The 15157-nt window shown below is 33.8% G+C and overlaps 1 protein-coding gene across 2 annotated transcripts in view; it reads left to right on the top strand.

The window, feature by feature from the left end:
- Window positions 1-1825: 1825 nt before the first annotated feature.
- The window catches only part of LOC141401446 (uncharacterized), an 80844-nt gene continuing 67512 nt past the window's right edge, over window positions 1826-15157 (top strand). The window contains exon 1 of one of the 2 annotated variants that reach the window (XM_073981703.1): window positions 1826-3293. In XM_073981703.1, the coding sequence (XP_073837804.1) occupies window positions 2477-3293 (817 nt within the window). In that variant the 5' untranslated portion in view covers window positions 1826-2476. The remainder of the gene's footprint in view (window positions 3294-15157) is intronic. The other variant, XM_073981704.1, reaches the window with a different exon arrangement.

Genomic DNA, 15157 nt, shown 5'->3' with positions numbered 1-15157 from the left:
AAACTACCAAATGTGTGTGTTTTTAATATTTGTTTTTTGTTTTGAAGCAAAAGCAAAGGAAATATTATTTCCAAAACTAAAGTTTAGGTGTGTTTCATGCGCACACATTTTCGTTTCGAAATACATAAACAGGGGGTTAGTTTTCAAAATGTAACAGAACTTTGAAATTTCGAAATTTGCTACCATAAAATACTGCTTTTAATCCTAAACGTGTAACGAAAATGCCCTACGACAGTTCTGAATGCTTTATATTTACATTTTAATTCAAATTTGTTCTATTTTAGAGAATTTTCCAAATGTATTTATGTTTTTCCTGAGAAAAATTTTGGAATATTTTTTTGCAATATTTCCTTTGACAGTTAATTTTAAATAAGAAAAATGTTGTTTTTGTAAATTTGTTAGTTGTTGCAATTCATGCATTAACAAAAAAAAACATTGTTCCACAACATCCCTTTCGGGACAAGGGAGAATTCTCTCATGCATTTACCTTATATAAATTTGCCTTGCCTTGGTGACTTCAAAAGTTTGTCAAAAAAGCTCATATAAAAAATATTAAAATTACATTGTGCGTGAGCTCTTTTTATCGAATCACATAATAATTACGATTTTATCTAATCTTAGGTAAAAACTTATCACAATATGATACAGGGATACGAAGTTGCAAAAAAGTCAAAAACCTAAAGGCCTGGGTACATAAGCTGCCTTGCCTGATTGCCTTGCTTTTTTGACATAATACAAATAAAAGAATAAAGAAGGCAGAGTAAATTTCGAACTGGGTTGCCTTCTTTAATCAGAAGCAAGCAAGGTAAGCCTGCGTTTACATATGACAGGACAGTCGACTTCATGTATTGATTGTCAAAATCCCACAACTTGCCTGTGTGACGTAGGCGTCCCGACAACTGCAAAAACAGTTGCAAAAATTTTGATGAAAATCATCGAATTCTTTTTGTTTTCCGTTCACATATTTTGTTTTTGTTCATGTTCTTTTGTTTTTAACACATTTCAATCATTATCTCACTTATTTTTTTACAAAAATGCCAAAAATTTGTCTTCCTTACTGTCTGTGAAAAAATGATGGACAGCTGGGAGACAAACGACAAATGTATGTATGTGTTAGTAAATCAGAGTTGTATTTGAAGACAAACTGTCTGGTGTAAACGCCTAGTATGCCTAAATACGACCGTATTCCCAGGGCGTGTGTGGTGAAAAAGTAGAACACATGTATGTCCCAATTTACATTAGGCGAGTTTACTTGCGGCAATTGTCAGTTTGTGGGTGAGAGAGGGTGTTGAGAGGCAAAGGGTTACCATATACCTCACCTCTCTCTCCATCAAACTGACAATTGCCGCAAGTAAACTCGCCTAATGTAAATTGGGACTATTCTTATGAGAACTACCGAAATACGTCGAGCGTATACTTTTTGTAAGTTGAACATTTTCAACTTTGACAGAACGTACAATATGTTATTGTATGTATGTGTGTGTTTTGTATTTTGGAAACAAAAGCCCAACAAAACATGAAATACAATTCATTGCAACGGAAAATTATTTATTTTTCGAATGAAAACAATTAAATAAGTTTTGGTATAGCTGTAAGAAATTAAGCAGGAAAGCAAGGTAACCAGGCGAGGCAGCTTATGTACCCAGGCCTTTTACTATTAATTTAATTGTAAAAAACTATGAATTTCATTTGTTTGTACCCCCAAGCCTAAATAACCATACGAGTATTTCAAAAGTCCTGACACATTAGTATTTATTACTTTACTTACATTTGTTGACATTTTAACTAATTGCAAAATTTGTTTACCTTTGTTATCTGTTTTTTAGATCACAAAAATTAAATCAACATAGCAACACTCGGCTGCTAAATCACTCAAATACCACAAAATCAATTCAAAAGCCAATTATTTTGAAAATAAACAAACAATATAAATCTGTAACATTTTAAGAATATATATAAAAACAAACAAAAAAAAACAAATTGAAATACTCCAAGTCAACGAGAACAACGAAAGCAATACCTTAACCTGTAAAACACGTTTAAAAACAAACAACTCTTGTTAAAAGAACCAGAATTTATCCATCAGCAGCACTTCTTCGTTTTCTGTTTTTTGTTACAAAGTTATCCTTTTTCAAAAAGAATAAAGCTTTGAAAATCTTCAATGGAATTATCTCTCTTAATGTATGAAAGCAGTCCTCCGGTAAGGAGTCAATACAAATGCAACTGAAAGGAATAGCGTCAAAGTATGACAGCATTCTTTGAGAGTTCAACACATTGGACAAAGGAAGCTACTAAAGATAAACACCAATAGGTTGTTTTGCTCTATTCATACCCATTTTTGTATAAAGAAGTTGGAAATCATTTTGTTTTGCGAAAACCAAAAAGAAAGAAAAAGCAATAAAACGAAGCCCAACAATTATTTCGGACCAAGCAAAGGATAAAGGAAACGAACAAAAAAAGGGTCAATACCACAAAAATGTCTGTGGAGTGTATAGCGGCTACAAGTAAAATAGTGTTAGCCAAGAATTCTGCGGCATCAGCATATACTCCAACTGCCAATGCCACCTTTACAGTATCTACAGCAACAACAACAGCACCATACCCAACGGCACTCACTGCTAACCCTCATCTGCAGCACCCACAGCAACAACGCTCACATCAACCACACGAGTCAAACTTCATTGTTAGCCAAAGTGGTCGACGTGGAGCACAAAATGCAAAACGTCAACATCAACAACAACAGCATCAGCAACAACATCAACAGCCATTGGCCGTTCAACATCAACAAGATATACAAGTGGAACAGCAGCCAAGAAGCCAGCAATTACAACAAACCGCCACTATTTACATTGTTAAAAAATCCGCTGATTTACACAACCCACGGCGTCTAGGTGCATCAGCAGGCGAGAATAACAGCCGCACAACAAATGGCGGAATTGTGGTTAACGACAGCATTAATAAAAATTCCTCACATCAATCTTTGGCTAACAGTTTACCACCACCGCCCTTGGCTGCTTTGTCGCCACGGGCCACAAACAACGAATGTGTTACCTTAATCAGTGACGAAGATGATGTGGAGTTGTGCGAACGCCTAGAGTGGTCGGCAGCTCAATCATTGGTAGAGATGACGACGAAGGACAAGCATCGTCGTAACAGCAACAGCAGCTGTACCAGTAGCAACAGTTCGAATAGTGTGGCCTGCAACAACGGCAATAAACATCAGCAACAAGCAAATAAGATAGCAGCCATCAACAACAACAACAATTGTAACACCAAGAACATCTATAAAAATGGTAAGTTGAAACAGAGATGGATATTCGAATATTGTTAAGCTTAAAATTTAGGAAATTATCGCAAAACACACACATTGGAAAATATTTGCAATTTAAACAGAATAGTAATTTAATGGTGCTTGCATCACTACACCTGAAAACAATTGTGGGAATTTGTCGCCATTTAATGTAGGACACAACGCCAAACATTTTTGGAACTTATGTCCGACGTGTGTATATGTTATTCTCAATGGGAGTTACGATCTTTTTGTCAATTTAATGTGGTTTTAAAATTTAAAGTTTATGTAGACTGACGGCCTTCGGCTGAGATTAAAGGCGTTAAAGCCGTACTTTGATTATTGTTGGAAATTACGCCCGATTTCAATGACGGACATGGTTGCGTGGTTATCCATTGTTCAGCAGGTGCACAGTACACATACGCCACACTTAACCACTCCCCAGCAATGAAAAACATTTACATACTCGTACACATGGGGATTTCTGAGTGAAATCGGACACTTTTTAAAGATGACGTTTTTGATTTTCTTTATTTTTTGCTGTGTTGATGCTGCTCATCAGCAGATCTTTTATCTTACGGTTCTAGAGATATCGCGCTTGAGGAATTGGAATTCTGTAAAAACTAAAAAGAAATACTCATAACTTCTTTAATATTGGTTCAACTAGAAAAACCTTTTATTATTTTTTTCTGTTGTTTTATCAGCTATCTAATAAAAAATAGACAACAATTTTGCACTGTGGGCTTGGATGCAATTTTTGCGATTTAATATTTGAAATAAATTTGTATCAATAATTGTACTTTTCGATTTTCTTGATTTTTTATTAAACTACATTCAATTACAAATATTTTAAGTCGTATTTTGTAGAAGGATTCGAATAATTACTATTTTTTTCTAAATTTTTTAAAAATTGTCAATAAAGTTTCAATAATCATGTTCTGAAGCATATATATCACTTTAATATTTGGTAGATTATTTGGCCCGGATTCCCAGTTATATTATTCCCGATCATCAGTTTAGTTAGTTTATTGCCCGATTTATTGTCCGTTTTTACGACGGTTAAGATAAATTTCTAAATAAAACAACAAAACAAATGTTAAAAAATGTATTTATTTACTACCAGACCCCGGCCCACGTTGCTGGTCCGTCGTAATGAGTTTTTAAATGACAACTTTTTATGGCTTTTATGCTTGAGAGTTCAAAAATAGGTATTTTCTACCTCACTTCTTCGATCCATTATCAAACCGAGGAGGAGTTTTAATTAATCAACAAATGTTGTATGTAACCTTTCCTTCCTCTTACGGACTTTGTCGGATTTTTCGCCATTGGTGCTGGTTAGGATTTATTATCGTCCATATCCCCTGTCTTTATACTTAAGCGATCTAATTATAAAATAAAAAAATGGTTAGGTCGAATTCTCCCGCTTATTGAGACTTACATGTTTTAGTTTTTCATGGCTGATGGACCGTTGAACCTCACCATTTAAGGAAATTTGTAAATATATCGTTTTTCTTTTATGTTTTTTAATATAGTCAGGCTTAATCTCACAGTCGTTGTTTTAATATGTTATTAAAACAATTTTAATTTATTAGTGGAAAAAGACGAACGCATAGCAGTGGGAAAGATTTACTTTTGTTTGCAAGTGACTCGACTTCAGGTAGTTCCAAAGTAATTCTCGATCAGGGTGTTTTCTTGGACACGTATCTCTTTGAGCGAGCAATTGCCACTTGGTTGTAAAAAGTTTCTTGTTGAAAAACAAGAAACAAGGGAACTGATGAGGATCTGTGGCGAGATCCGAAACTATAGTCTTACCCCTGTCTGTCTTACCCCTTGCTAAACATCGCCAATTTGTTCCCCCTAATAAATTAAAGTTTTTTAATAAAATATTAAAACAACGACTATGGGATTAAGCCTGACTATTTTGAAAAGCAAAATAGAAGTCGTCATCCCAACCAACCTCCCTATATCGTTTTTCTTGATCGGGGGTGCAAATTAATTAGCAAATATTGCGATTATAAAAAATAAGCCAACATTTATACACACATTCAACTTCTTGAAACAATTACGTTCATAACAAACAAAAATTATCGCCCCGCGAGTAGAATTTTTACAATTTTTTTCTGTCAGGAGGGCACCTCCAAAAAAGTGATATAACTCAAAAAGCGCATTAAATCGAAACTTGGTATATTATGTAGTTGATTCAGAACCGTTTGCTGAAGATATTCCTGGCGGCAGAATTTCAGACAAAGTTGGACAATTCTGTAAAAGTCTATAATAAAAAACTATAATTTTGTTTTCTTAGGTTGTATCCTATATGCCGAATTTTTGCCGCTGTACCAAACATTTTGAAGAAAATCATTTCTTAAAACAGAAAGTACACACCGCCACACTATGTCGCGAATTCATATTAACTGTGGCCAAAAATAGAAGGAGTTATCGTAGGTGCATCAATTTTGGTACAAGTGCTTATTGTTGACTTGCAATCTCGAAGACAAAAAGATTAAGATTAAGATTAAATTTATTGAGCCTTTCAAAAAATCGATAAAAATTGTACAGAGTTTTTATAATATTTAAAAATACTTAAGACTATAATGTATGGTCGAAATTTACAATATGTCTTTGTGTTCAGCACCATGCATTAACATAAATTGAAGAAAAACAACAACAATTTGAGGATGAATAGTTATAATTCCTTGCTCCCGGGAATACATTTTTTTTGAGCGTTTACAACTCAATTAAACTTATAAACTAAATTTAAAAATATATATATATAAAAAAAACCAAAGGAAATATAAATAAAAAACAGCTTGTAAACCTGAATTTACCCTATGTGTGTACCAGATACGGCTTTTTCATAAAATGAGCACCGAGTATTGACATGAATGTCAAAATTCGGTGGGACTTCATTAATGTAACCAATAGGAGATAGGTAATTTATATTCCGCCAACTATATGACATTTGATTGATATAAATGTCAGACACGAATATGTTACCATGGTCCTTTACACGTTGCACAAATTTTGATATCAAATCACAAACGTGTAATCCAATCGGAGTAATTTTGGACTCGCTATATATTACCCTATTAGAGTAACGCTTACAACTTGATTCGTAATACTTGCCAATGCAGTGCCTTAATACTTTTCTTTCTAATATTTCTATTTCACCTAGAACTGTGGGGGAAATATTGAACCATATAGGAAATGCATATAAGAATACTGGCCTTATGCTGGTTTTATATATCAATATTTTAGTTCTCACTGGGAGATCTTTATTCACCAGAATCTTAGAGAATGACCCTAGGATTCGATATGCTTTCTGTAAGACCTGTCTTGCATGATTGTTAAATTTTAAAAGATTATTAAAAGTGACTCCCAAGTATTTCATTGTGCTTTTAATAGGAATATCAACGCCATTAAATGCTAACTTTAAATTTTTACTTTCTGGAACTACAAATTTTTTACACTTCCCCGAAGCGTTCCTTATACATATAGCTTCAGTCTTGGATGCATTAATTTTGATACCCCAGTGATCGTAAAATTGTGAAACTAATTCCAAATGATGTTTCACCTTTACCAATGCCATATGCGGTGATTCATCATGGGCATATAGTAAGGAATCATCGGCATATAGAAGCCCACATGAATTTGTGTCAATATGCGGAAAATCATGCATAAAAATACTATATAAATGTGGAGATAAAATGGATCCCTGGGGTACACCACAATTAACGTCTCCCAGCTCGGATAACAATATATGATATTCTACACAAAACTTCCTGTTTGTGAAAAAACTGTGGAATAATTTTATAATAAATGGATCAAAGTGCAGTTGAGTCAGTTTATATAGTATTCCTAAGTGGGAAGCATGATCAAAGGCTTTTTCCACGTCCAATGAAAGTGCAACCGTACACTTTCGTTCTCGCAAATTACACACAATGTCATTATGGAATTTAAGCAACGCGTCTGTCGTAGAGTGACCCGATTTAAAGCCAAACTGAAGATCTGGAATATATCTAGCGTTCACTCCATAGTCCATTTTAGAACGAATAACTCGCTCAAAGAATTTTCCCAGATTAGAAAGCATAGATATTGGCCTTAAATTGTTAATTTCTGTGTTATTTGGTTTTTTTAAAACAGGGACAATTTTAGAAATCTTCCAGTTTTCAGGAAAGTACGAGTTGTTTAAACAATTATTAAATATTATCGTCAGGTATTCGAAGGCCTTAGCCGGGAGTTTCTTAATTATATAGTTTGATATTTTATCGAGACCAAACGATTTTTTGTTGTTAAGTTGTTTGCTAATGTTTATTATTTCGTCTATTGTTGTTAGCCTTGTATTATTCATAGGATTAAGAGAAGATTCAATGTTATCAAATACAACTATAGTTGTACCAAAAGATATGACATTGTGGACAACATTTTCCATTTCTTGAATGTTTCTATTTAATGTTGAATGAATGAAAATATTCCCGAAGTATTGTTTCACTCGTTCACATGCAACAGAATCATCCGTAATTAAAATATTATTTTCAGATAATTTATTTATATTTACTCTTTTCTTATAGCCAATGATATTATACACATTTTTATGGGCTCTTGGACCCGGTTTGATGTTCTGAAGTCTTTCGGAGAATCGTCTGGCCTGTTCAATTTCAATTTGTCGTTTTATAATAATATTTAATAACTGAATTTGCTTTGACAAAATACGATAATTTGGATCTGATCTATCACGCAATCGACTGAAGATTCTCTTCAAGTTCCTTTGCCATGTAGATTTTAATTTAAAAAGATTTTTATTGAATCTGAAACAATAATTCTTTTGCTGAAATGTACTCTTTCTGAATGTGTGGTCTGTGTATTATTTATCACTTCTGTAAATTTATCAATACATACATCAATTTCGGAGTTAGAAAGATTTCTATCTGAATCCGGAAAGACTAATAGCAAAGCATTTTTTGTATCATCCCTAAAATTATCCCAGTTTGTGTTTTTATAAGAAGTGTAACATCTTGGGGAGTTTAATAAAATTGATAGTGAAGCCAATTTTAAATGAAATTTAAGAGGAAAATGATCCGAAAATGTTGGCAAAGTACTTATTTGAAAATTTGGACATATGGGATCAACTAATTTAGTGCTTATTATAAAGTGATCAAGAAAGGAAGCTCCATTCGGAAAAGAAGGAAGAGTATCCGAAATTCTTGTAAAATCTACAGATGATTGTTGTAGCCACGTATATAACACATTTCCATTAACATTGTTCATGGTGTCACCCCACGACATATGTTTAGAATTAAAATCTCCACCCATTATTAATCCATAATAGTTTTGAGAAACTTGATAAAGAGCTGACAAACTTTCGGCGTATTGTATGCGATCAGCATTGCACGGAATATATAGAGACCCAATTAATATTTCTTGTTCAATCCCATTTAGAAATATAGCTGTGCTAATGAACACTCCAGGGAAATGAAAATTTGAGATATTTACTCTTTTAAATTTGTAAGAATTCCTTATGGCAACTGCAACACCTTGGGAGCTGTAGTCCCTAATGAATGTAAAATTGTCCAATCTAACTCTGTGAGCATCCCTTAGATGAGTTTCTTGTATGAAACCGAAGTCGATTTTGTTAAAAATTTAAAATACCTGATAATTCTATCCTACGGCTCACTTCAATAAGAGACCTAACATTAAATGATAGGAAATTTAGATAATTACGAACCATATTGTTTTTTTATTTCATCTAAAAGCTCCAAACATTGACTCTTAGCCTGATCCTTTGTTAGTGTTCTATAACGTCTAACAAAATTTTCTATTCTATCTTCAAGAGTTTGAGCTTCTGGTTGACAAATATTTTGAGCAATTTTTAAAAACTCCTCTATTATTAACGGCTTTGGTCTTATTTGAGCAGAGTCAACAAAACAGTTAGCATATGTTTGCTTAGGGTCAAAATAATTAAGATTTCTCATTGCTTTAGATATATTGTTATTAGCCAGTATCCTTTTTTCCCTTGCTAAAGATTTGTTTTCTTCTATTTTACGTAAGTATTCTTTATAAGCCGAACAACCTCTGTAACTTGAAGGATGTCCAAATTGTTTGCAGTTAGCACAGTAAGGTTTATTTTCCTCGCTTGACACAAATTTACAATCACCCCTAGCATGACTTTGGTCGCATTTAACACAAACATGTTGTCTGCTGCAATTTTTTGATATATGTCCCCATTGCTGACAACGCCAACATTGGACAACCTTCAAGTTTGATTTAGGAGTTTCCCACCAAACTCTCTGATCACATACATATCTCTCAGCCGTAAGTCCGTCAACTGTTTTTCCGGGTAAAAGTGTAACTAGAAATAGGCCAGTATCTATCTTATTTTTCCTTGAATATTCTGTCGAAAATTTTGTAACCTCATCTACTGTATTGGGAACCATGGCATCAATATCCTGTTTAATATCAGCTAACGATGTCTTATAATGAAGCCCCCTTAAAACCAATCTGGTGCGCTTTAGGTCTTTTGGGGTATACGTATAAGCAGGTATTTCTTTAAGTTTTAGCAGTTCAATCATTTCCGAATGAACAGAAGCATCTTTGAGGTACAATTTAGATTTCCTTTGGCTTTTGTTAATGATTTTAAATACTACGTTTTTAGATTTTAGTGCTTGTATGAGGTCTGATACATTAACATCAAACAGAAATATTGGTGGACAGAATCCTTTAAGGTTTTTTAAAGTTTTAGATGAGGTCTTACTTCGAGTAACTGGATTGGTTTGTTCATTGGAATTAGTATCGATGGACTCTTGTGATTGAAGGGCTCTTGGAACAGACGGTTCGAATAGAATATCAATATCTCCTAGCAAGGCAAAACGATTCTGAGAATTTGTTTCTAGGCTTTGGGACATTACCGAGGACTCGTACATTCTCGGCCTTTTGGTTTGAGATTGACCAGATTCAGCGGAAACCATATTGGGCAAACTAGAACTAGCTTTACTAACCTTTTCATTGGAACATATAGGGGAATCATCATTTTCAAAAATATCTTCATGAAACCTTCTTGCATCATTTGTTTTATTTTTCGTTCTTAATTTGGCGCCAGTATGCTTGACCTTTGAATTATTAAGGTGATCGATAGAAGATTGTATAGGCTCCTCATGACAAATATCATCTGATTGCTTTGAGTTATTTCTCTTAGATTTTCTGATATCCCCTTGTTTATCAGGGGGCACATTCTCTAATGGACTCCCACACTCCACGGACATTGATTCGCTAATATTAAGACTTATGCTTTCTTGAAAATATGTATATATTTCCTTTTTAAATTTTCCAATATTAAATGCACTTAAAACTAGAACACAATTTGCCGCTTAGCCTCAAAAAGTATATTCTCCCTCATGATGGAATCTCTCAAATAAAACGCTTGCAAAAATGGTGGCAAAATTAAACGGCATGCGTTTTATTGGGAGGTTCCATCATGAGGAAGAATATTCTTATTGAGGCTAAGCGACAAACTATTTTCTATTTTTAAGTGCAATTATAAATAAAACACTGAAACTTAATTTTTTTTAATTATTTATTTATTTTTTATTTATTTATTTATTTTTTTTTTTTTTTGTAAAATAACACATATTTCACATTTGACAAATTGACAAATATTAAAAAATTAAGAAACAAGTAAACAAGTATCAGTCAGCTTTGCCGACAGAGATATACCCTTAGCCTGCGTTTCTCAAAAAACGTATGTATTTAGGCGGATACAGAAATTTTGAGCGTATGAACCGACAAAAATCTTGATTAGAATTAAAGATCAAACGTTTTGCGAGGAAATACTTAAAGGAATGGATCGACATTGAACATTATGGAAGTGGATCTCCAGCCACTATATATGGTGCCATAGGGGGGTTTTTACAACCTTCGAGCTGTCTGCTAAAGAAGCATAAACTTGCCTTAAAAAAATTTTACCATCGGAATTGAGGTAGCGAACGCAAGTTGCTTCAACAAAAAGTTATTCGATTGCAGGTGTTAAAATGAATTTATCCAAAATGTGTGTGTGGACAAATATAGTCCGTATTCGAACCTGACCTATACCTGGTAGATATATTAGGATGTGCAAAGTATGGATTACATCGGTCACTCCCTTCAAGAGTTATAGAGCGGACAATTTTTCCGAACATTTTTGAACTATTGTGGGGGAGGTACCGGATGGAGTGGACAAATATAGTTCATATTTGAACCTGATCTATATCTTGTAGATATATTAGGATTTGTAAAGTATGGACAAATTCGGCCACTCCCTTCAAGAGTTACCGTACGAACAATTTTTGCGAACATTTTTGAACTTTTGTGGGGGAGGTACCTGAAGGAGTGGACCGATATAGCTTATCTACGAACATCAAATATTTTTGTACAAAATACTACTAAGGCCAAATTTTGGACCGAATCGGCAGATCCGTTCGAGAGTTATCTTGCGCTCCAACCACCTCACACGGTGTCATGGGGTTTTTTTTTTGCAACTTTCAGGCTATTTACTCAGGAAGTGTGGACTTGCCCCTGATGAAACTTGTACCGTCGTATGTGGGACAGTGAATACACGTTGCTAAACAAAAATCCGGAAGGAGTGGACCGATACGACCCATCTTGGAACTTATACTAAGTTTGGACAAAATATTACGAAAGCCAAGTTTTGGACCGAATTGGTTGATCTATTCGAGAGTTATTGTGCGCTCCAGCCAGCCAGACAGACGGACGGACATTGCTCAATAGACTACAAATTGTCTGAAACACATTTCGTCCAAACATACTTGGGGTCTAAAACCATTATTTCGATTAGGCATATTTTGGCCGTATGAAAGTGTATATACCCTCGTTAGCATAAATGCTGAGGGTATAAAAATAGTCAGTACTCGAACCCCACTACCTAATAGGTCTTAAAATGTTTGTATTCACAGATTAATAAAAAAATTAAAAAAAATCGAAGAGAACAATCACTGATAAAAATTTATCAAGCCCACTGTGCAATTTTTTTTCTATTTTTTATTACATAGCTGATGAAAAAATAAAAAATACACAAACATTTTTTCTATTTGGAGCAATATTAAAGAAGTTATGAGTATTTCTTTGCATATAGTTTTTACAGAATTCGACTTTTTCAAGGCGCGAAACTGCAGTCAAAAAAATCTGAAAATATAGTTAAATGTTTTGCTGATAAGCTGTATCACCAAAGCTAAAAATGAAGGAAATCAAAAATCTCTGCAATGTGCAGACACATGACAGTGGGAGTAGTTAATTTGGTTTACATACTAGTATGCGGCTACGAGAGTTTTTAGGTGTTTCGGTTGAATTCACATTTAAACACTTATTCTTGAGCTCGAGTCGTCATAAAATTGGGTTCTTTGTTTCAATACAAGAACTAAGAGAAATGATGAGTCCAAGTGGCGTTGGACAAAACTAGTCTTCTCTGCCATCCCCTAAAGTAATCAATTTTAACTACATCCCACTTTAAGCTTGCTGTTTTTATATTAGAAAACAACAAATATGAGATTAAGATTGACTTACCTACAAATAGGAAATCAAAAACCTCATTTTGAAAAAGTGTCCGATTTCAAACAGAAATCCACATATACATTAGAGCGACCCAAAAGAACAAAAAACAAATTTGTACATCTACCTCTTAATTACACTGTGCTACAAAAGTTGACAAAATTATTTTGCAGGGGTTCTGATGCATATCTTCACTTTTGTGGGAGTCCATGGAAGACGAAGATACCTTTAGTTTCTTTGGGTCACTTCGTTTTTTGATTTTAATACGGCAAATGTAGTGAAAAATGGGGTTTCTTGGATTTTCAACTTAAAAGGGACATAACTCCTTTTTTCCACAACGGAGTTTTACTGATTATTTTTTATTTAAAAGGTGAAAACCATGTCTTTCGAACAAACCATACGTTTTAAAAATCGGGTAACAAATTGTTAAGTTATAGTTAATTAAATGTGGCAAAAACGTATTAAAAAACAGGAAAATGCTTTTCCACGTGCTTATGCTGCGTAGAAGACACCAAACTGCGTAACTATTAGACCTCAAGTCTGTTTGAACGAAATGTGTCAGATAATTTGGAGTCGCTTAAACAACTTTCGAACAAAGCCACCGATCGGGTACAAAATGTATCATGTGTAATATTTTGTCCAAAATTTGTTTAAGTTTAAAATTGTGTTAAAATTGTGCGCAAGATAACTCTAGCAGGGAGTTTCTCATCGGTCCGAATAGATTGAAATAATTTTTTGTGTGAAAAGTACTAATGGTACTAAATTTGGTACAACTTGCACTTGCGTGAATGGATAAAGCCGGAATTCTAAAATTCGGAATTAAGATTACTGTTGGTGTGGAGGATTGCGTTACGAAGATAGTGTTGTAAATTCGTACTTATGTGTACCACGTGGTAATAAATTTGGTACAAATTGGATCTTGGTGAAAATTCGTGTGGAAATTCGTACTTATGTGTACGAAATGTACTAAATCAAAATGTGATACAAATTGGACTTGGGTGAACAGAAAGAGCTGGAATCCTGAAATTTGGCATTAAGATATCTGTTGAAGTTGAGATTTTTGAATTTATTTAACAATTCTGTCTCAACTGTCAACTGTAACTCACTGTAAAGTTTTTTTCGTTGACTGTTAATCGCATTACTTGAAAACCGTTGATTCAATTTACTTTGTTTAAATACCCATGGAAATAATCGTATTTGTAGAATTGAACAATTTCCTTGATGAATCTCCCATCATATCAAAACTGTTCCGCTTTTTCTCCTACTCTCCCCCTCCCTCTCTTTCTTTCATATGAAAAAAGTACTTACATTCATATGTAAATCCCCATGGGAGGAAACGATAACCAAACAAGAAAAAATAACTTTTGGGGACTGCACACAATGTTGGACAGCATACAAAAGATGACCATCATTCATTAATGTGTGTGTGTACAGGGGGTTGTTGCTGGTGTGTACCCATCAATGACTTGTCGCTGAACTTTAAATAAATTCCTCTGTGTATAATTTCTTAAGTTGTTCTACTCAAGCCCATACATATGTCATGTTTTTTATTTCTTTCATGCCATTAACGTGAGCCCTTTTTGAGGCAATTCAAAGCACTTAACATTTTAAATTCTTGTGGCATTGAAAATCGAGACTTTGTTGCCCGATAAAAGACCAGCGAAAGGTACTATAAATATGAAAATATTCGTATAAGGTTAACGATATGTATGATTGTATTGATGCACATGTTGCTATTATTAACTAGGGCAGGTAGATCAAAATAAAAATTCAAATATCTAAGTGCATTGAATTTTTTTCTAAAATCTAAGCAAAAGTTTTAGGCTTTTGTTCTTAACATTGACATATTATGTAATATTATTTAATTATTTAATAGATAGCCACATCATAAAACTAAGCTCTTATAAATTATTATTTCAAAAATAATACATAATTTATGAAAATAATTCATTCTTATAGATCAAATATATATATTTTCATTTGGTAAACAAAATGTCCATCCATCTTCGTCTTATCTAGTACATTCTTGCCAAACTTAGAGCCATCATAAGAAAACTATAATTTACATTTTAATAATTTTTTTAATAACTGAATTGAGGAAACCATCCTCGTTTTGTTGGCTTAAAATTGAAGTGTATATATGCTTCGGTATAGCTTTTATCCAGCTCATGTTGGGTGCCATTGATACACGTTATTGCTGCAAAGTGACCACGTTGCAGGAGGGTTAAAGTGTGGATGTTATTGTAACGTAATGCGGCATAATTGAAAATCGATTCACGGTCTTTTATGAGACTTAAGTGACCATCAATATGTACCTGCAGCACTGAAATATAA

This window comes from Musca autumnalis, unplaced genomic scaffold (assembly GCF_047663935.1).
Source record: "Musca autumnalis isolate F117 unplaced genomic scaffold, ASM4766393v1 scaffold_4, whole genome shotgun sequence".
Taxonomy (NCBI): Eukaryota; Metazoa; Arthropoda; class Insecta; order Diptera; family Muscidae; genus Musca; species Musca autumnalis.
The sequence above is the reverse complement of the archived record's forward strand: the minus strand, read 5'-3'. Positions and strand labels throughout refer to the sequence as shown.